The 20,862-nt window shown below is 40.2% G+C and overlaps 3 protein-coding genes across 4 annotated transcripts in view; 1 reads left to right on the forward strand and 2 right to left on the reverse strand.

Moving 5' to 3' along the window:
- The window catches only part of pik3c2a (phosphatidylinositol-4-phosphate 3-kinase, catalytic subunit type 2 alpha), a 43,530-nt gene extending 36,237 nt beyond the window's left edge, over positions 1–7,293 (reverse strand). Inside the window, exons 1-2 of one of the 2 annotated variants that reach the window (XM_010734426.3) lie at positions 7,167–7,293; positions 1,316–2,561 (exon numbers count right to left, since the gene is read on the reverse strand). In XM_010734426.3, coding sequence (XP_010732728.3) covers positions 1,316–2,479 — 1,164 coding nt within the window. In that variant the 5' untranslated portion in view covers positions 2,480–2,561; positions 7,167–7,293. Of the gene's footprint in view, positions 1–1,315; positions 2,562–6,947; positions 6,967–7,166 lie in introns of those variants that run through there. The other variant, XM_027276541.1, reaches the window with a different exon arrangement.
- A 2,442-nt stretch (positions 7,294–9,735) lies between these two features.
- LOC104921786 (nucleobindin-2) lies at positions 9,736–16,306 on the forward strand. Its single transcript, XM_010734428.3, has 13 exons — positions 9,736–9,860; positions 10,354–10,488; positions 10,764–10,871; positions 10,970–11,102; positions 11,598–11,701; positions 12,545–12,730; positions 12,981–13,071; positions 13,207–13,265; positions 13,372–13,464; positions 13,770–13,859; positions 14,061–14,231; positions 14,626–14,680; positions 15,015–16,306. The coding sequence occupies exons 2-13, from the start codon at positions 10,354–10,356 to the stop codon at positions 15,125–15,127; spliced, it is 1,338 nt and encodes a 445-aa protein (XP_010732730.2). The 5' UTR covers positions 9,736–9,860; the 3' UTR covers positions 15,128–16,306.
- On the reverse strand, positions 15,462–20,823 carry si:dkey-10o6.2 (UPF0676 protein C1494.01). The gene is made up of 8 exons (XM_010734427.3): positions 20,752–20,823; positions 20,412–20,622; positions 20,185–20,309; positions 20,043–20,109; positions 18,779–18,932; positions 17,954–18,096; positions 17,706–17,816; positions 15,462–16,715 (listed from the first exon to the last, which is right to left on the reverse strand). Exons 2-8 carry the CDS (start codon positions 20,562–20,564, stop codon positions 16,536–16,538), a joined length of 933 nt encoding a protein of 310 aa, XP_010732729.1. The 5' UTR covers positions 20,565–20,622; positions 20,752–20,823; the 3' UTR covers positions 15,462–16,535.
- Between the last annotated feature and the right edge of the window lie 39 nt (positions 20,824–20,862).

The raw sequence follows: 20,862 nt of genomic DNA on the forward strand, positions 1-20,862 counted from the left end.
AATTGTTTGGTCGTGACACAAGATGAAAACAATGAGCGGGAAGTGGGAGTCTTGAAAAGTGCCAAAAAACTAAAAGAAAGAATAGCCTGTCTAGACCTTAAAAGTACTGTGCGGACTTTTTGACCACGGGTGTTATTGTAAAACAATATCTTAATGAGAGGGTCTACTGTTGTTTGTGTCTTGTATTCTACTAGTGTGTGTATGCGGAGAGACCTCCTATAGTTATTCATTGACAGTGATATTTCCCCTACAGGAACATCATAAGAGAGAGATTTCACTTCTGTCACTGAGCGCTGCTGGTCAGGGATGTAATATCTCTTACTCATTCATTTCCAGACAGAGGATTTACAACTTCTGGTTAATCTGACTCACAAACAGTGAACAGACAGAGAGACACATGATGACATGTTCGGCTGGTATGCCAGTACAGTTGTACTGCTGTGGACTGAAACGCTCTCCTTGTCTCAACTCAGGTGCCAGCCAAATGACAGATGGCTGTTCAGTTCAGTTTTAGAGAAAGAAAAAAAAAAAGATCTAGAGACAACAATATCCCATGCCACTTGCCCACAGCACTGTCCCAAATGAACGTTCTAAATATTCATCACAAGAAATTAGATCACTCGTCTCGCATGGCAAAATTAATCACAAAATATGGCTGTGAGGAAATTGTGGGGTGAAACAGTGGGTCGCTAACCGCAGTGAAAAACTTAATTACAGGGAGCAGAATACAAGAGGATGTTTAGCTTGTGCTAGTGAATGGATGAGGAGTACACATGCAGTTGTAAGAAAGACTTTGATGGGTGGTTCGGGTGAACAAGAAGATCCACCATCATCTGTTCGGACTAAATTTTATTCGCTCGTGTTGTGAGAGGTGTGTGTCATTTGTTCTGCAATGAGTGATTGTGTTCATGCTGTCAGTGGTGTGCAAGGACAGACTGCTGTTAGGAAATTGGACACTGGATTAGCAGGCAGCGTGTTAAAGTCCCTGGTGTGGATGAGAAAACACAGTTGGGGATGATAAATGACTAAAATTGCGCTAGTAGCAAGTTAGTTGGTCCACTGGTTCAACTAAACTGCTAAAACAGCTAAAAGACTGTAACTAAGAACCCCAAAGACATGGTTTCAAATCTCTCTCTTTTTTTTAAACTAACAAAAAAACAAACATTAGATATACATAACCAAAAATTAAAATTAAAATTTCAAGACAGCATAGAGAAATGTAAAATCTCTAAAATGTCTTTGAACTTTGGCAGAGAAATACAATCATGTAGGACACCGGTGCACATTGATACTTTTCCTGACATGTAAATCTTACCTGACTGTTTGGTTTGTGCTGGGAAGAGGTCCCTGGGATGTTGAGTGAATGACTCCTGGTGACAGCCGCTCCTGTTGATGCTCTCCTGGGCTGTGAGTGAACTGACTGCGATGCTTTCCCCTCCGGCGGTGGGCTGCTGCTACTACTGTTCCCCTCAGTCTCGAGCACCGCATCCCAAGGATCCCCTGCAGCAACTCCTGGTACTGTCTGTGCAGTGTCTCCTGATGCCTGGGATACTTCCTCATTCTCGGCTTTACGTTTTGTAAGTGGGTCCAGATCCAGCCACTCAAAGCGGCTGATGCTAGAAGATTCCATCAATGCCGGCTGCTGGGGTGGTGGGTTAGGTGCCAGAGAAGCTGTAGCCGCTTGAGAAAAATCTAGGTCAGTGCTGGCCGATTTGCCATTCTTCAAGTATTCTGAGGTGCTGGCAATCTTGTCAAACAGTTTGGCCATCTCTGGGTCCACGGCTGGCTGCTGGAAGACCATGGCAGGGTTGGGCTGGATGGGATTGAAGGGTATGAAAGGTGACTGCTGCGCCGACAGGGTCATGAAGGGTGGCATGGTTGGAGTGAAGCCATTCTTAAATGTGCCTGGTTTAGGGAAGGGAGCAGAGGGGAACAATGGGGCCGGCTGATGGGTGGGAGTGGACACACTGGAGCTAGATGGGGTGGACAGGACAGATGGCCACTGGCTGCTCTGGAAAGGAGAGGAGCTACAGGCATGGCCTCCAGGGTAAGAGGCACTGAGGTTAAACCCCAGTAGTGATGAGGGGCGGGACACTTTGCTGTTAGCCCCAAAGTTGTCATCCAGTAGGAGTTTTTCAAGTTCCTCATTGGTCAGCTTGTCCACATCAATATCCCTGAACTTGTCTTGCTCTGCCTGCTTCTTGGTCTCTGGAAAGACAATGAGGTCTTTTTCTGGTCTATTAGTAGAGGGTAAAGGTTGAGGAGCAGTAGTGGTAGATTTCGATGGTTTTGGTTTTGTGAAGGATGGGGGGGCTACAGAGGAAGATGAGGACGTTGAAGCTGAAAGAGTGTGTCTCTTCTCCCTTTGCAGTTTCGCTAAAGCCTCTTCCTCCATGCGGAGGGCTTCCTCTTTACCCACAACCCCTTTTGGCTGGGGGACATCCAGCTTGAACCCATTACCACTTGATATCTGGGCCATTCTGTCAACTGGAAGGTGCCATGAGTGTGACAGCTTTTAAGTCAGTGTAGCCCAAAGGTAGTGCAGCAAATTTTTTAAACACCTAAAAAAGGAAAGAAAACAAAAAAGATTTAAAATGACATCAAGAGGTGAAGAAACAGGTTCAAAGAAGTCTGAATATCATGAAGAAACATTTCGAGATGTTACCAGCAAATCTAAAGAACAGAAATAGTTTGCTCTCGCATGAAAAGAGCATGAAGCACAGGTCTATTTTTAACCGCCAAGCCTATGTTTTAAAGGATGACCTGCTCTTCTTTCTGAGCCACAGTCAGGCTAACATACAATGCTCAGCCTCAGGGTGAGCATCGTATGGTAAACGGCGTCTGTTCATCTAAGGTTTCCATAGGCCTTGTTGCTGTAATCAGGATTTGATTGCTTATTGATTGCAGCACAGCCAATGGTAATTATTTGTGCTTGTTTTAGAGTTAAGGGCATCAATTAGGCTTGGGTCAAATAACCAGAACATGCTACATTACCAGCGTGTTTATGACATTTAAACTGATCGGTTCAGTCAGAGAAAGCTCTATTAGTGTGCCTGAACATTGCAATTGTTTAACCAAGCAGCCAGGCTGACCACATACTCCCCCCAAAAAAAAGACCAAATCAAACAATTGCGCAAAGCGATTTACAACAAGGAGGTTACAGATGACTCACACCACTTATGGGCATGCAGTCAGGTTATAAATCAGCATGCTACTGTGCAGGACAGTAACAACATTCAACAGGCAACATGCTTGACAGTGTGAACAGCACAAGCCACATCTTTCAGCTCTGATTTGGGCCACTTTCATATGTGGTCCTCGATCAGTCTGATTTTTGGCAATGTGAGCTCCGTGTGAACAGCCATATCAGAATTCATGCAGCTTTAACAACATTTGTCACAATTCTGCACTGCCATGATGGACAGTGAGGTGCTAGACCTAAATATTAAGGGTGTGAAACTGTGCAAGCAAAACTTGGTCGAATCATAACCACTATGTTTGCTTCAACGCAGCAGGAAACACACACCTCTGTACGGAGGTAGCAGCCATTGCTCTACAAAAAGCCAGAAGTAAACATTTTCCTCTCTTTCGCCTCATTAAAGTTTGCTCACAGTTGTATGATAATGTGTGATGTCTGTTCGTTTTGTTTTTTCTTCAAATGCGGGTCATTTGGGACCATGAACACACACACACACAAAATTTGATATTGACTACAGATATAAAATAATAAGCCAACAGCAGCAGTGGTAATGTAACCCAACGATTAATTTTATTGATCGATTATTGATGGTGTCAAACTGTTATTCCAATCAACCCTAAAAATCCAAAGTTGATGCCAATCAAGGCATCAGAAAGGAGCCAAGAGTGTGCGACATCTATACCATGAGAAAAGCATTGCTGCAGAGAGAGTTTGGTGGTCCGAAAATGACACAGCGCCTTCTCAAAGCAGCCATTCATCCAACGATCACGGCCCCAGGGTTGAGTGAGTTCCTTCCCTCCCCAGGCGTCACCGGCCTCTCCTGAGCTTCCCCTCCCATTGTGGTGGAGAAGGCTGGCTGTGCTGGGGCTCAGGCTAGCCTAGCACTATTGTGCAGCTGAGGAATTTGGCATGCTAAGCAGCCCGACGGGTCTCTCTCTCTCTCTTCCTCTGGCTTTCTCTCACTCTGTTAGCGTTATGTTAGCACCATGGCCCAAGATTGTCTTATCAGCTGTGCTAACACCAGCGGGCAGTGACAATGTGGCTGCATTCATTAAGCATTCGACTGGAGGAGCTTAGTGCCAACTTTGCCAAGATCACAGCTTGGGGACACAAAATGCAGAAAAAGAAAGGTCATCATGTTCAGGCACCTGCTGCCACTGATGGCCTAATTCTGCATGCAAATGTCACATGCTCCGAGCAAAGTAATTCATCTGTAAATCATCGATTCGGCACACTGTATGAATGCATGCTCTGACAGATTAAGGCTAATTACAGTCACTGCATAGTCAAAAGATCAAAGCTCCTTCACTGCTAAGACACTAAATGGCACTTCCTGATTCTGTGTGTAAACACTGGATCAATCTGACAAACCATGTAATGTGATTAAAGTTCACAAACATTAGTTTTGGTTTTCTTGAACTAGTTTGCACTGTAGATGAGTGCAGATTAAGAAGATCAGTCCAATATGATTGTAACTGAAGGAAGGCCATAAAGAGGACAGTGCTGTTTTAACAAAAAGGGAGACTCAACAGAGCACGAGCTGCACCGAAATAACCAAAACCATGGCTAAGCGCAGAAGATCCAGAATCTAGATAGCCATAAGCTTAAAATCCAAATATGGTAACAGAAAGAAAGAGAAAATACAAAGCGGGAAAACCTCACTCGTGGAGAAAGCCAAGACAAACACTGCAAACTCTGTTCCAGTGCACCATGGCAAAGGATGGCAGAGGCCAGGTCCTGTAAGACACGGATTCTACGACAACAGCTATCTGAGCCAGCCTCCAGTGAAAATGCTTGCATAAGTGAAGATGATTTAAAGACGCAGAGGTCCCATTAATAAATTGGACTCTCTATCATTTGCTTGATAGCTTGACAAAAACACCATCGTGTTTTTAAACCCCTGTACATGAAGTTTACTATAATCATCTCATTCCACACTGCGCGAGAGCTTCACATAGACACACCGAGTGAAATACATTCAAACTCTGTGTTCTATGCTTTTTATGGCAGCGTAATGCCATCAGATGTAAAACTTCTTCATATTTTTGCATACTTTTATAAATATTTTCAACAAATTCAGACCTTGGTATATTTTGTTTGTCATTCCTTCTGGTCACACTGACCCTGAGGAGATTTGTTCACATACCAAAGTATATCTGACGGTAGTATGAGGCTTCATCATATGAAGTCATATGAGTCAAGTCAAAGTACAAACATCCTTCCTTTTATTAGGACCAAGTAAAGATAGTCAATACATGTTGCACAGAATCTCTTCCACTGAAGGTGAATTAGGGAGGAAGTCATGGAGTAATGATTAAAGCAAGCAGAACCTGTTTCAATGTTTATATGAGCAGTAAAGACTTTTGTTTAAAAGTCAATCCATCTTTTAGTTTAGGATTTGACCTAATGAGTAAGAGTCTGCCTGTGCAAAAGTGCAGATGTTAGCAGCAATACACTCTGCAGTAGATCAAAGTACAGGCCAACATCTTTAAAAAAGGAAAATAAGTAACCAGGTCGTGTTTATAGATATGTATGAAACATTCTGTGGTTGGTGGGCAGGAAACAACAGGTGAACATCTCTTTTTCTGCACTAGCTTGCTCACTCATAACACTAGGAATATAATTATTTGTATCATGGTATTTCTTACTATGGTCACTTTACATTACAATACTCTTTTTATATATCATGCCACTTTTATCCTCAGTACTTGTCTGTTCTGAAGGTTGATTGTTTTTCATGTTTATTGTGTAGGTTATAGATATTTATGTCTGTTTAATGTGTCTTTTTTGCCCTTTCTACTTTTTTTCTAAATCTGTAGTGTATGCTACACTTTCCTCTGCTGCTGTAACAAGTACATTTCCCCATGGTGGGATGAATAAAGCATATCTAATCTAATCTGAATATATAGAGAAAGAAAAACAACAACATGAACTGACAGGGCAATTAAAGAGAGGACGGCCAGCACCCCAAACAAACCATATGTCTGTCTACTCTGGCAGCTACTGAATCCTGTATTTTCTTATTTACAAAGCAACCAGTTAACCCTGCCTTTTAAACTGCAAGACCTTTGCAGGAACACAGAACTGCACGCTTGGTGACTGTCAGAAGCAAAAAGTACATGCATTGCTGCTGTGCATGATGTAATTATTCAGACTATATAATGATTATCTCTGCATTTTAATTAGCTTTTCATGTAACAACACTGTGCTCCATCTCAAGTGTCTATGGTCAGCACTGAGATAGTGTTATCACGTTTGGGAAGATATTCAGACATGTAGCTGACAGAAGCATTATATGTTTGTCTTAGTAACACTACAGAACAATTACACGGAGTGTTTTCCAGACTTTATAACACACAGCGGTCGGCTGACATATTTGCATACAAGGCGGCTAGCTGGCTAACCTGTCGCCTGATGCTCACCTGACACCGACTGATGCGCCGTGACTTGTCAATAAGTCCTGGACGGTGTCTTTCTTACACAGTACGCGACGTAAAACACGAGCCAGCTCGCTGTTAATAAGACAACACCGACTTTTAACAGGTATTTCAAAAGTAATGTGGCTAACTCGCCCGGCTAGCCCGACCAAACGTCACTTCTTGATACTTTTGTCAGCGCTCGCAACTTTGACTTGTGACTTTGTTGGATGCTAAGTTAGCCGCTAACAACACAACAAAGCGACAAACAGACAGACGTCGTTCAAATAAACACACACGCAACTGACTTTAGCTTCACAGTGATAACTTACATGACTGCGCCGTACTTTGAAGAACACTGATTTATTAATTTAAAAAGTACCCCAGGCAACTGCTTTTGGTCCTGCCAAGTGACCACAACAAGGAAGAAATGCAGCTTTTATCATGCGGGAAACGAGCGGACATCACGGAGCCGCAGCCGCCTGTCCCAGCCGACTGCGAGCTAAAAGTTTAACCCGCGGACAGTTAGTGCAGAAATGTTAATTTCTCACCTTTTAGCGGTACGGTGTTTGGAGCCATTTTTCTTGCAGCTGCATTTTTTCCATCCACTTGCACCGAAGGCACGTCAGTTCCTGTCGAGGAGGCTGGATGGAGTTTTGGTTGGCTTAGTGTTTCTCGCTCCACTGCGGGTTATACGGGAGAGCGGCGCCGCCGTGCGGAGGAGAGCACTCAGTGTGGAAATAAACGCGTTGATGTAAACAGTGAAGGATGCACTGAGGAGTTCAGGAAAACTTATGCATGTTACACGAATTCCTGTTTATTGCATCAGTAATAACAATTACAGAAGAGATGCAATGATGTAACTTCTACTTCTGAATACATTTTCATGAACTTGTAACACTATTTGTGTGTGCAGTATTATTATTATGCATTCAGAATAACATGATATGCATGATTAATTCTCTTGCTTCTACTGTACACTAAAAACTAAAAGCATCCATTTATTTAATAAATGAATTATTGTGATATGATATTATTATATGTGTTTGTTTTTCTTATTTACTTGACTTTACACTTTATTATATTATATGTCGCGCTGCTACTACTACTCAACTAATAATAATCAAGACGTTTTGTGCTATGGATACTAATACATCCTTGTACTTTGACTTGTTGTCAAAGTTGTTTTATTAGTTATGTGGTAGTTTAGTACCTAGTAGTGGAATAAGATATATATTTATCTAAGTAGTATGCTCAAGTACAGTTTTGGAGTAATTATACTTTATTTAAGTATTTCTCAGACATTTCAAGGGGATATGTACTTTTTACTCTTCTTTTTACAGTTCTTTTTAAACATTATTGGTTAAGATGCTGCTTACACAGTATCAGTACTAACTAAAAAAACAGAATTGAATATTGATTTTGTATTCTTCTGTTTAATAGATTATCTTTATATTGTGTTATCGCTACTTTTACTTAAATGAAAGATCTGAATACTGACCTATACTATATGTCTTATAAAGTGGTATACTCTAACTATGTAGAGCTAAATTTCCAAAGCACATGATGCATAAAATGAACAGTACCATAATAATGCAATAAGCAAGACTAAATACACACAAACAGAAAACACTGTACATTGAAAAAAACGAAAGCATGTTGAAATAAACGTGCTGATGTAAGCAGTGGAGGGATATAATGAGGAATTCAGGATAACTTATGCACATTACACAAATTCCTATTCAGTGCATCAATAATAACAATATAAAAACAGATGCAATAATATTCAATAATGTGATTTCTATTTCTAAGACCAATTTCATGATAATGTTTGTGCTCTTCTGCTCGAGTTTTACTCCTAACAGAGTATTTTTGATATTGTGTTACTAGATTGTGATACCTCTTACATCACTGCTTCCAAGTGCTGAGAGGTGTGTGCGATATTATTATTATTTATTAAGAAAAACATGATATACACATGTTTTTATATGAATTATTATTATAGGTCACACTTTACCCACCATGACGTGTACTGCTACATCACTGTTTACATGACCTATTGTTTCAGGTTGCTTTTGTGCATTCTGCTATCAGAACTAAAAGAAAATGTGTCATTTTCCAAATCATGATAAAAAATAAGGATGCCTTGTCCTATGGATATAAACACATCCTTATGACTTACACGATAATGGCTCTCTATATACATATTTCATACACATATATGTGGTAGTTTAGTACTCAGTGGTGGAATAAAGACATTTCTCTCAGCACAGTTTTAGAGTAATCATACTTTATGTGAGTTCTTCTATTTCATGCTACTTTACATTTCATACTCGCTTACATTTCAGAAGGAAGTATTTACTTCACTGACTTTCAGTCATTTGTTCTCATGTTAGTAGTTACTAATTAAATAAAAATTCTGCTTCATCAGTAACTTAAATATAAATTATATATTCATCTCTTACTTTTAATGGACTATCTTTACATGGTGCTATTGTTACTTTTACTTAAATAAAAGATCTTAATCTGACCTATGTATGTTTTATATACTGGCATACTCTTATACTGTATGCTCATATAAAGCTAAACTGTACAAAATACATTATAATCAAGCATAAAATACTCACATACACAACACATTGTTTGTGAGTATTTTTAAATAGTCTGCCTAATTACTACGGATTTGTAAATGTTTTTTGTCGTATGAATCTTTTATAAATGAAGTGCACCCACTAGTTTTAAACAAACACCAAATCGAGTCCACTAAAAATGTGAAATATTTTCCATTTCTCCTTCAGCATCTTCATTTAACTTAACCATTCAAAATACATAATCACGTGTATATAATCCAGATGTACGGTGTGAACAGTGTTGCACTGCCTTACATCAAACACTACCAAACACTAACCCCGCCCCTCGCCTGGGCTTCATTTAACGCCACGTACAGTTTGGCTCAACGCACCTTAAAGCACGGCATGTGTTGGAAACATTTTGACTGACAGGTTGAGCGTCCAATCGGGTCTCAACGCGACTGTTTTACAAATTATGTTACCTTTTCTGTCCAATAGGGGCGAACGGAGGCGGAGCGTTGCCATGGTGAACACAACCTTTTAGGTTGTGGCCAAAGGAGACTTATACTGGAGGTGGCTGACAGCTGTAAACAAGCAGCAGAGAGGCTCAGACACTTTGAGGAACACTTCACGGTTAAAACGCGGTGAAGAAGGACGGAAGTGGCCAGCTTACAAGTAAGTAACAATGGTGGTTTATCATTGCAGTTTCCCGTACACGCTCAGGCTTCTTTGGTAGCTTTTCTCCATCTGTGGGATAATGAATTAGCTACCATCTTCACCTCACCATCCCACTGAACAACCTGCTCGCCTCTGTGCTGTGCCTGACATGAATTGTGAGTTGCATGCTCACAGCAGTCTTTATGTCAGAAGGCTGTGGTAGAGGAATTGTTTTAAAGTGAGCTCATTGTGTCCTTATCCATCAAACACATGTTGCACAGTCCTTTGCCTGTAGTAGAGAGTTGTTTTTGAGATTAAGACTAACCTCATCTCATGTTGTCTCCAGGTGAAGTTGCGGCATGTATGCCTTTTGCAATGCTTGACACAATAAGGGTGTTGTCTTTTGTAAGGATAAAACACCTGCCCACACTAGTGGTTACACAAAACAGAGTTGTGATTTACCCAATCCTATCCCTCATGTGCTTTATTCTTTTTCTGTGTACTTTACCAGATGGTGAGGGGCAAAGCTTTGGCCCATTGTGGGCTGGTTCTGCTCAGTTTGTGGCTGTGTATCCAGTCAGTGCCTATCAGTATGGACAAGACCAAAGAAATCCCTCATGAAGAGCTGGAGCCACCACAGAGTGCTGTGAGTCACATAGACGGGATCATATACTGGGATGTCACATGTAAATCTTATAGTTACTGTAATTACGCCAAACTAATTATGCTCAGTCATCCAGAGGAGGGAACCATTTGGGATTACTGTCTCAGACAGAGCTATGTCATATGAAAGTACACGTGCTAGTGGGTAAAAAGTTGATGGGAACACTTTTAGAGTATTTGCTCCAAACAAACAAATATCAGGTTGAATTGTGTGCCACCATTAAGTCAAGTTAAATGTGAATTTTGTCCATGCTTCAGGACACTGGGCTGCACTACGACCGCTACCTCAGAGAGGTCATTGAGTACCTCGAGAAAGACCCCCACTTTAAAGAAAAGCTCAAAAATGCCAACATGGATGACATCAAGGTACATCTGCATACCTACTAAGCACCCCAGTAAATTTTGTAAGCTCTTTGTTGACATGAGTACACTGAACTGTGGTGTGTTGATTTTTCTGATCGCAGTTAGGCAAACTTTCCAAAGAGCTGGACTTTGTCCACCACAATTTTCGTACTAAACTGGACGAGCTGAAGAGAGAGGAGATGAACAGGCTGCGGATGCTCATCAAAGTCAAACAAGACATCCAGGGAGGTAACGGTAAGTATCCTGTGTGTCATGTGGATGTGTTTCTCTATCAGACTTGTGCTTTTGAAGTTGCACAAGATGTTTGGTAATACGCCTTAGTAGTTGGGTCATCGTCAGCTATAGGATGTGGCTGTTAGACACAGGAAAGTGATGTAATACAGCACCCATCACAGCTACCACCGACTTCTACTGGTCAGTGCGAGCTGCTGAATGAGGAGATATCAGTGTTAAAGTGTAACACATAACTTTTTAAAAACAAAATGGCATTTATGCATTTCATATTACAGTGCATAGAAAAGTATGCTTTATTTACTCATTTGACTCCTAAATGAGTAAATAAGAGCGGAAGCTCAAGTAAACAAACTGGCTGGTTTGGTTACAGTCACATGGGAAAGATTAACCAACAAGTTAGTTATTGAAAGACACTATCTTTTAAGGTCCAACAACTGCAAAATACTTGATCTACTTTACATTTGAATACATTTTCCATCGCTGCAATTCTCGCAGGGCGCACAGTGGACCACCACGCCCTGCTGAAACAGTTTGAGCACCTCAATCACCTGAACCCGGAAACATTTGAGGTGGAGGACCTGGACCGTCTCATCAAATCGGTACAGGAACAGACAAAACACCTAAACACTGTTCACTAATCAGATCTTCACAATAGGAGATTTGACTTTTTTTTTTAATGAATAAATATGTCCTCAGCAGCTGTAGTTGCTGCTCCTCACTCATAAAAGTTGACTATGAAGGCTAAACCTAATCAGATGAGGTTGTTGTTTTTCAATGGAACTGCATTAATAACATGACATAGCATATCCAAACGAGACCTGGCTGCTGTAGGAATAAAGCAGAAAGCATGTGTACTGTAGTGCTGCTGCATCACAGTCCCACCTGTAACCACAGTAAAGAACACCTTGCCTCATACTAATGCTATCATTAGGATGGATGAGCCCATAGAGAATTACAGGGGTGAGACATGTTTTTCTGAACCGCTCATTCATTTTTTTTTTTTTTTTTTTGTGCTGGCTCACGTCAACTCTCCAAAACTTTATTAACAGCTGTGTGTTTTTATGAGCTGTCTGCTGCACCAGAGGTAAATTCATTGGTTTCGAGAGAGCAATGTGTTTCCTGTGAATGAAACACTGAAAGGGGAAGTCATATAGTTTGTTTTAGTTTGTCTGTCTGGTTTCACAGTGGAGCCTACAGTTTGTTTTAGATTACTGTTATTTATGCCTTGGGGCTGCTTAGTCAAAACAAACTATACTGACAAATTAGTATTTGCAATATTTCCCATATACCATATACCAGCTGAGTATCCACAGGACTGTAGAATAAAGAATCATTGACACTACTTGTGTTTAAATAAATTCCAGAAAAGTCAGCAGACCAGTATAAGCTGTACAATCCAAATGTGAACTTCCCTATCTCCATGTTTCTGTTTTCATTTGTAGGCAACCAACGATCTGGAGAACTATGACAAGGATCGCCACGATGAGTTCAAAAGGTATGAGATGATGAAGGAGCATGACAGGAGGGAACGTCTGAAGAACATGAATGAGGAGGACCGCAAGAAGGAGCAGCAGCACTATGAGGAGATGAGAAAGAAACACGCCAGTCATCCAAAAGTGAACCACCCTGTAAGTCTCCTGCTGTAATGAAGTTCATTAATGCAAATGGATCATTTAACTCATCTAAGTAGCTTAATGCCACTCATATTAGTCTCATTATCTCATTAAATACAGGAATCAGCTGAGCAGGTTTTATTTAAATGCTTTCGGGAAGAACAATAAATGATGTCTGTGTGTGTGTGTGTGTGTGTGTGTGTGTGTGTGTGTGTGTGTGTCTGTGTCTGTGTCTGTGTCTGTGTGTCTGTGTGCGTGTTTGCAGGGCAGTCAAGACCAGCTGAAGGAGGTGTGGCAGGAGGCAGATGGTATGGATCCAGAAGACTTTGATCCCAAGACCTTCTTCAAAATGCACGGTAACCAGAGACCAGATATCTGTCCAAAGAGCCAAGAACAACTAATGACCATCACTGTTCGCTCTCCTAATCATTCAACCAGTTCTGAATCTAGCGTTAAATTACCTTCCAGTGACAAAAGTCTTTGTGTTGCAGACAGCAACGGAGATGGCTTCTTCGATGAGAGCGAGCTCGAAGCACTCTTCACTAAAGAGGTATTTATGTTCCAGATGTTCTGCGTGTTTTAGGATAATGTAATATTTAAATGAAGAAGCATTTGACAAAAAAAACAACAACTTTGTGTCCATGTGTGTCTCCAAGCTGGAGAAGGTGTACAACCCTGAAAATGAAGAAGACGACATGATTGAAATGGAGGAAGAGAGACTGCGAATGAGAGAGCATGTTATGAATGAGGTGAGCCACCACAGCAGCAGAACAGTTACGAAGGCTTTCACATGATCAGGATTCAGAAGTGTGACTGTTTAACAGCAGAACATTAGTAACATTCAATTTGTGCAGATGGTACTTGGTTTGGGAGTCGTGTTCTTGTCATCTTATTGTCAAGGACCCCCTTGACAATAAGATGATGCCACTCAGGGGTTTATTATTGTCCTCTAATTAGAATAAATAAATATAGGTCCAAGTGCATTGCTCTTCCAAGTTTGTGAAGTCATTGGTCCTGACACTGATTTAATATAGCTTCATGTGTTGATATGCAGGTGGACACCAATAAAGACAGACTTGTGTCAATGAGTGAGTTCATAGCAGCCACAAAGAAGCAAGAGTTCTTGGAAAAAGACGAGTGGGAGGTAAGAGCGAGATTTTGTAGGAAAGTCTAACAGATGCAAGCAGAAATGTGAGGTTTCTCTTTGGAAGACTGGTGAGATTTGGTGGGCCTTGCTGTCATTAGTGTCTTTTATCAATATTAAATTCAACTAACCATCAGTTGGCTAGCTACTTTCTATATCTGTTTGCTTTATATTCATTCATCCTCCATCATGGCTCCGCAGACTTTAGATCAAAACCCCTTTTACACCGAGGAGGAGCTGAGAGAGTATGAACAGCAACTGGTCCATGAGGAGAACGACATCAATAAGAAGTCAGCCGAGCTGCAGAAACAGAGGGAGGAGCTTCAAAGGAAAGAGGAAGAACTTAATGCTCAGAAGTTCGGGCTACAGCAGGTGAAGTAAAAAAAATATATATTTGCACGAATCAGGATTTTGTCCCTCAACAGTCTGAATGATTGTTTCTGATGATATGCATGATTTGTTGACAAGGGGTTACTTTCTTGTAACAGCAATGATGAATTGCCCCTAAATATTATCGTAAACTGTGGATTCTGTGCATGTACAGTACCTCTAACTGCTGCCAAGTTTGAGATGTAGTGGGTGGGTTAAAACAGTCAGATTAAGCTATTTTAATCATGGCTCATGTCAAACTGTAACCTAATGTGTAATTAATGTGTAGTTATGGTAGTGATGTGTTCTTACAAAATATTTATGTTACTGAACTGAGCAGAGCTTCCCACATATTTTGTGATGCTCTAACTTTTCCCATCTTGTTTTCTCTGCTCAGGCGGTAGCAGAAATAGAAAGGCTAAAAGCCCAAAGCTCAATTGCTGAGGTCAAAGGTGAGTATCACATTGTAATGAGTGTTGTCTAAACTCAACTTAACCAAGGAGAGTTGACACAGAACACACACAGTTAAAGACGTACTCCTACCAGTCAGTCTTGCACTTCATAAGATGCATAATAAGAAAATTAAAGCAGAGGTAGTCATATCCTGACTTTTAGTTCCTGTTATAATGCTCCAAAGATTCGGCTATACCATATAAGGTGCAAGATTGAAACATTTTAACTTCTGCAAAAAAGACTCAAAAACCTCAGCTGTCATCATCATTAGCTTCTCGATCATGTGAATTCAACTCATTAACTTGTTCCCCGACATGACTCTCTCTGTTGCAGAGTCCGGAGTTCCTACAGCTAATAGTGAATCCCAACCAGTCGTACCAGGAAACAATCAACCACTGCCCCCCGCTCACCAGCAGCAAGATGTACCAGTGCCAGGACACTCTTAGCAGGCTTCAATACTCTGCGTGCTGTATGACTGCCAGTGAGCCTGCACGTGTGTGTGTGTTTGTCTTGTAATGATTTAATTTTCCATTTTTGGTTAGGGTTTTCAAAAAAACAAAAAAAAACACTTGATAAATATCTGCCTAAATATTAATCTCAGGCTTCAGATTTGGTGTTAGTGCCCATGATTCAGCTGCATAAATCAGACTTGAAACGTGGAGCAGTTTTCCTGGCAGACAACTGACCCTTTTGTTTTTGTCATTTTGGTCTTTTATCACAACAAGGACTTGCATGTTCTCCATGGGAAGTGCTTTGGGGTGAAATGGGGGAGGGCTTTTGGCCTAATAAGTGAATGTTTTGTTTAGTGCACACTGTAGTTCATTGTCACAGATACTGTTGCTTAAAGGAAACAACTTTATTTATTCCACTAAAGAAAAGAAGGCCCATTTTTTTTCTGAGAAACCTTTGTCAGAAATGTAAGTGTTTTTGTTGTGTTGTGTTTACGTAGTGCTGCTGTCTAATGAAAGGACATTCTCCATTTTTTTAGTAACTTGTAAGATCATGATCATGTTTATTTTATGATTTATGTGACAATGTACACCTCTGTTGGTGTAAAAAGTATGCTATCAATCAAAGTTTAGAAATCACAGTTTTTCAGAAGACCTTTTCTAGCTGTTCTCCTTTTTTGATCAGGTGATTGAAGAACATTTAATTTACAAATAGTTAAAGCTCTTAATTTAATATAAATGTGCTGGTGTCAGAGTGACAGTTTGGAATCTGAAGTGGTTGTATGTGTTTGGTGTGTCTGTGAATTTGTAATTTTTCTTCATAGAATACTTTTAATTTATTCATTCTCTACACTGCTGTGAATGAAGCTGCAGCAGGTCATCTCTGTCATAGATGTTAAATTACACCAAAAATAGTCACAGGGTCAAAACTGTCCATATTATAGAGTAATACAACCAATGAGAGACATAAGGATACAAATAATTTGTATACTTTACTTATACTTTATTTATCAAAAAGTATACTTTTTGATGAGTTAAGTTACAATGGACTTGTTGGTTTTATTTTTTTTATGTCCCTTTTCAAAAAGCAGTGAAATCTGTCCACCACTCAACATCCTGAATCATGAAACAGTTGTACAAGGTTTGAATGTGGACAATAAAGTGAATGAGCTTGCAGATTTGTGTCTTCTTCTGTGTGATCACACACATTAATTCAATGATTATCAGAAAAATGCAATCACTCAGAACACAATTAAAAATATAAAAAACATTGTGGAATCCATATTCATCATTTTGGCAAAAGTAACTATGATAAAAGCATGATAAAAGACTTTTCAGACTCTGTTATTGACAACATCATATCTATAATCAACAGTTGTGTGTGAATGAACTGACAGGTACAAATTCAGCTCTGTCCGTATGAGTCATTGAAGCGCTCGATGAGGTAAGCGCCTGCTGTAACTGGAGGGTATTTGTTGGAGCCATCGCAGCAGGTGATCAGAGCCTCATCATCTGGCTGGACAAAGAAAGCCAGAGACTGACGTGTGCAGGACTCTCCAACAGGGGGCAGCAAAACTCTGTGGAGCTGAGGGAAAACAGGACAACCACAATAAGAAGTCTTCACAGCGTCACACTGACTTCTTTTGGTACCTTCATTCTGAATAGTTCTAGTTTAACTGAAATGTGTATCATACTAACATTTAGTGTACGATTACTGTTGTTTTTCTGCAGGGATGAACAACATCAACAGCACAAATATTTTGTTTTTTTACCATTAAAAGTCCAGTGTGTCAGATTTACAGGCTCCATTTACAGATTATGGCAGAAATTGAACATAAAATTCACATCTCTGTTACAACATTAGTATATAATCAACTGTTATGTTTGTTACCTCAGAATGAGCCTTTAATATCTATAGAGCACATGTTTCTTTAGTGGCCCAGAACGGACAAATAAAACTCTGGCTCTATGTAGAGCCTTTCGCATCTTTCACATGTTTGGTATCCACTGTAAAATGGTGAACCAGTCTCATTATCAGACCACTGTGATGATGATTACATATCATGCTGTCCACGTGTCAACACAGTGGTCTCCTCTTCACTGTGCTGTAAAGGGTTGTGCCAAAACAAATGTATTATTTTTTTTACTTTTAATATCCCCATTCTTACAAGTTTTCGAAAAGTATCTTTCTGTGCTACTACTGAATAGCACAGCTTCAGAGAAAGAGCAGACAAAGAGCCACAAACTGGAACTGAACCTGAATAAGCCTTAGACCCTAAAAAATGAACCAAACTAAATACTATATGATCACAGGCAAACTATTCAATTTATTGATAGATAACTTTAATCTTTAGTCTGCAGCGATACGTCATTGTGACACCTTTGCTGACATCTCTTAATGCAAAAAGAGGAGCTCTTGTAGGTCTTGTAGGTCTATAAATATGTCTTGTTAAGCTCCATGCACACATCTGTGTCCTTTCTGTAATTATAACTTTAAAATGACTGTAGAACAAATACACCAAATCTTTTTCATTCAGATGTGAGACATACTCTAACTGTAGAACTCTCAACTCACCACAGAGACAAACTGATCGCTGGTCCAGCGCTGTACCAGCTCAGCAATATTGACGAGGACTGTTCCAGGGATGCAGGGAGCGTAGATGAATTCACCTGAACGTCTACGCACCTGTAGGTTACCAAGTATCAGGTGGATTACATGCCTGAAGATTTATTTTGCACAGATGCAGTCATAAGGCTTCAGTTAGTTTTAAAAGTGGAAAATGTAGTTTGCATCCAGAGAGGTGGAGAAGTCAGCGGTGTTACCTGCAGACCTTCAGAGCTCTGAAACAACAGAGTGATGCTGCCATAGTCTGAATGCTCTCCACATCGCAGCTGACCTTCCTTCGCTTTCTCACTGTTTACTGGGGGGTAGTACAGAGATCGCAGTGTTGTGCCATTTTCGTCAGCTAGAAGAGACACAGCAACACTGTTAAAACCTTGTATATTATCACAAGAGTCTACATTGGGCTTAAGATTTTTTACTTTACTGGGAGTTTTAGCATATTTAAGAGAGGTGTAAGAACAAGAAGGTACTTTAAGGCTTGGCTGAGTTTATTCTTTATTTAATTAACTTATCTTTAATTCAGTTCCTACTTGTTTTCATCTCTAATGTTGTTTTATTACCATTTATACATGAAGGGACCGTAGAGTAAATTCAGCTTTTTAACTTGGGGTTAATAGAGAAAAGGTTTCATTATGTTTCAACATTTAGGCGTTTTGCTGAAAAACACAAATGAAGTTCCTCTAAATATGCACGCAATATACTACTCTATACTAGCTGGGAAATTGTGTGACAGTAACTAGTAACTAAAGCTGTCAGACAAATGTAATGGAGTAAAAAGTTCAGTATTTGCCTCTGAGATGTAGTGAAGTATAAAGTTGCAAATAAATGAAAACACTCAAGTAAAGTACAAGTCAAATGTGTACTTAAGTATAGTACTTGAGTGAATGAGGAAGCCACACATGCTCAGAAGACAAACAAAGAGTCGAGTCACAGTGCTGACACACATCAGCTGGTCTGGATTCCTTGACATACAACTTGAACCCACAATGCCACACTCTGTAGTGATTGTGATGTTTTGTGCATACTTCCTATTAAGCGGTGTGTACTCAGGAACACTTCGGGGTCCAGACCCAGACTGTAGGCCATCACCCTCAGCACCCGCAGACTCAGCTCTTTACAGCGCAGGAAGAAAGACTTCTGGATCTCCTGGAACGCTGCTACAGCACCTGATGGCCATTTCTACAGCAGAGGATAAAAGAATAAATCTGTTAAAAATCTGTTATCGGCAGCTAATCATTTTTAAATAATCATAAACGCATAACATAAGCAAAGATTTTAGTATGGGATTTAATAATGTCGAGCAATGAGGTTCCAGATTGCCCTCGCCTCACTGTCCCCTTCCAAGGGTATAGAAGAAACTACTGTGGCCGCACAAAAATGCAAAAGGCCCTATCAAGGGCCATCGTTTTGTTTGTCTGTTCTTGACTACTGTAGCAACATGGCTCTGTGGAAGAGGGTCCACACCCTCTGTGGAAATTAAAAGGATTCAAAAACACATTCTTATTTTAAGGAAATTATACGCAAATGAAAACATACTTTAAAATTACAATTATTTAAATATCCCATAACTCATAAATAACATTTATGAGTATGTTTTTAACCTGGAAATACAAGTCTTGTATTTGCTACTTTAGAATGAGCCCTTTATGTCTACACAGGAAGCAGAGCAGTGAACGTCTGCCACATTGTACAAATGTTTTTCTACAGCCCAGAGCAGACAAGGTAAACACTGGCTCTAGATAGGGTCTTCACGGTGACCATAGTTTCTCCAACATGCTTGGAAGGAGATAGTAAGGCAAGGGCTATCCACCTTACCGCTAGACGATGCCACTTAACACATCTATAAAATAGGTTTACTTATTACAAGACAGAGCAGAACAGAAATGTCTGTGTTTGAGAGTAATTTTGTTGTACTTCGACCTCTAAACTGATCCTGAAGCAGGGTTCAGATCCTTTGTTAATGCCACATTGCTCCAAGTAAAAGTCCTGCATGCAAAACTTCCCTGAAGTAAAACCAAGATCAGAATGTACTTAAAGTATCCAAAAGTAAAAGTACTCATGCAGATAAACAGTCAGTGTTTCACGATTATGATGTTTTTGGATTTATAATACTGCTGCACTAATGTTTATGTTTTGTTTTAGTGCTGTAGATGTTTAAGGTTAAGCTACTGCAGCCATATCCAATATTCTAGAGATCATCATGTTTGTAGTATTGCTGTCCTGTGAGAACCATGTGCCAAAATACAGCCTTGTCTAGTTCTGAAGAAGTTTGAGAGCTGTGGTCATTACTATGTCAGGGTGAAATGAAGCAATGTTGAATGCTTCCTTTAGGTCTCCAGGTCGACGTGGATTCAACCTGAAAAACAGTGGCTCACATTAAAAACAAATACACTTTGCAGATAAAGAAATGTGTTCATATTCTGATTTCTACCTCTCAGTTTCCAGAGACACCCATCCATGGTTAGGATTGTTGGCAAAGGATTTCCTGCTGAAGGGTCGTTTAAGTTCATCTGGCTGCATGAAGAATTTCTTAGATATGTCCATAACACGATCCACCTATCCAAACACAGTAGGAGAAAGGACGCATTCCACTATAATGAAACCTTTCAACAGACTAAATGCTACTTCTTTTTTTTAAAGTTTATGTGCTGTTCTCACCTCCTCCTGAGTGATCCCAGTGTTCTTCAGAAAAACAAAACCAACTTCTGTGAAAGCCGTTTTCAGCTCTTCGCTCAAGTTGCGCATCTGCTCGTCGGCAACATCTTTTTGACTCAGGCTGTATGCGCCAAAGTCCACCACTGGAATGCTCATTTTACAACAACAAAAGGTGGATCTGAAAGAGGCCAAATGCTGATCACACCACGGGCAGCTGGGTATAACCAAAAAAAAGTTGCTGTCAGGTATTGAGACCTCGTTCCGTTATCACGTGACCTTCCCAGCCAATAGGAAAAGAGATGATAATGATACAAACTTATATAACAATTGATAATCTTGCCACCTTTGGATACTGCCAGCAGGTAATGTGAAGGTGGCAGTTGGGCGAGAGTGATCCCCATAAATAGATAAAACATTTCACAAGTCTAGTTGGTGTCTGTGGTGGATCCCTGGA

This window comes from Larimichthys crocea, unplaced genomic scaffold (assembly GCF_000972845.2).
Source record: "Larimichthys crocea isolate SSNF unplaced genomic scaffold, L_crocea_2.0 scaffold434, whole genome shotgun sequence".
Lineage (NCBI taxonomy): Eukaryota > Metazoa > Chordata > Actinopteri > Sciaenidae > Larimichthys > Larimichthys crocea.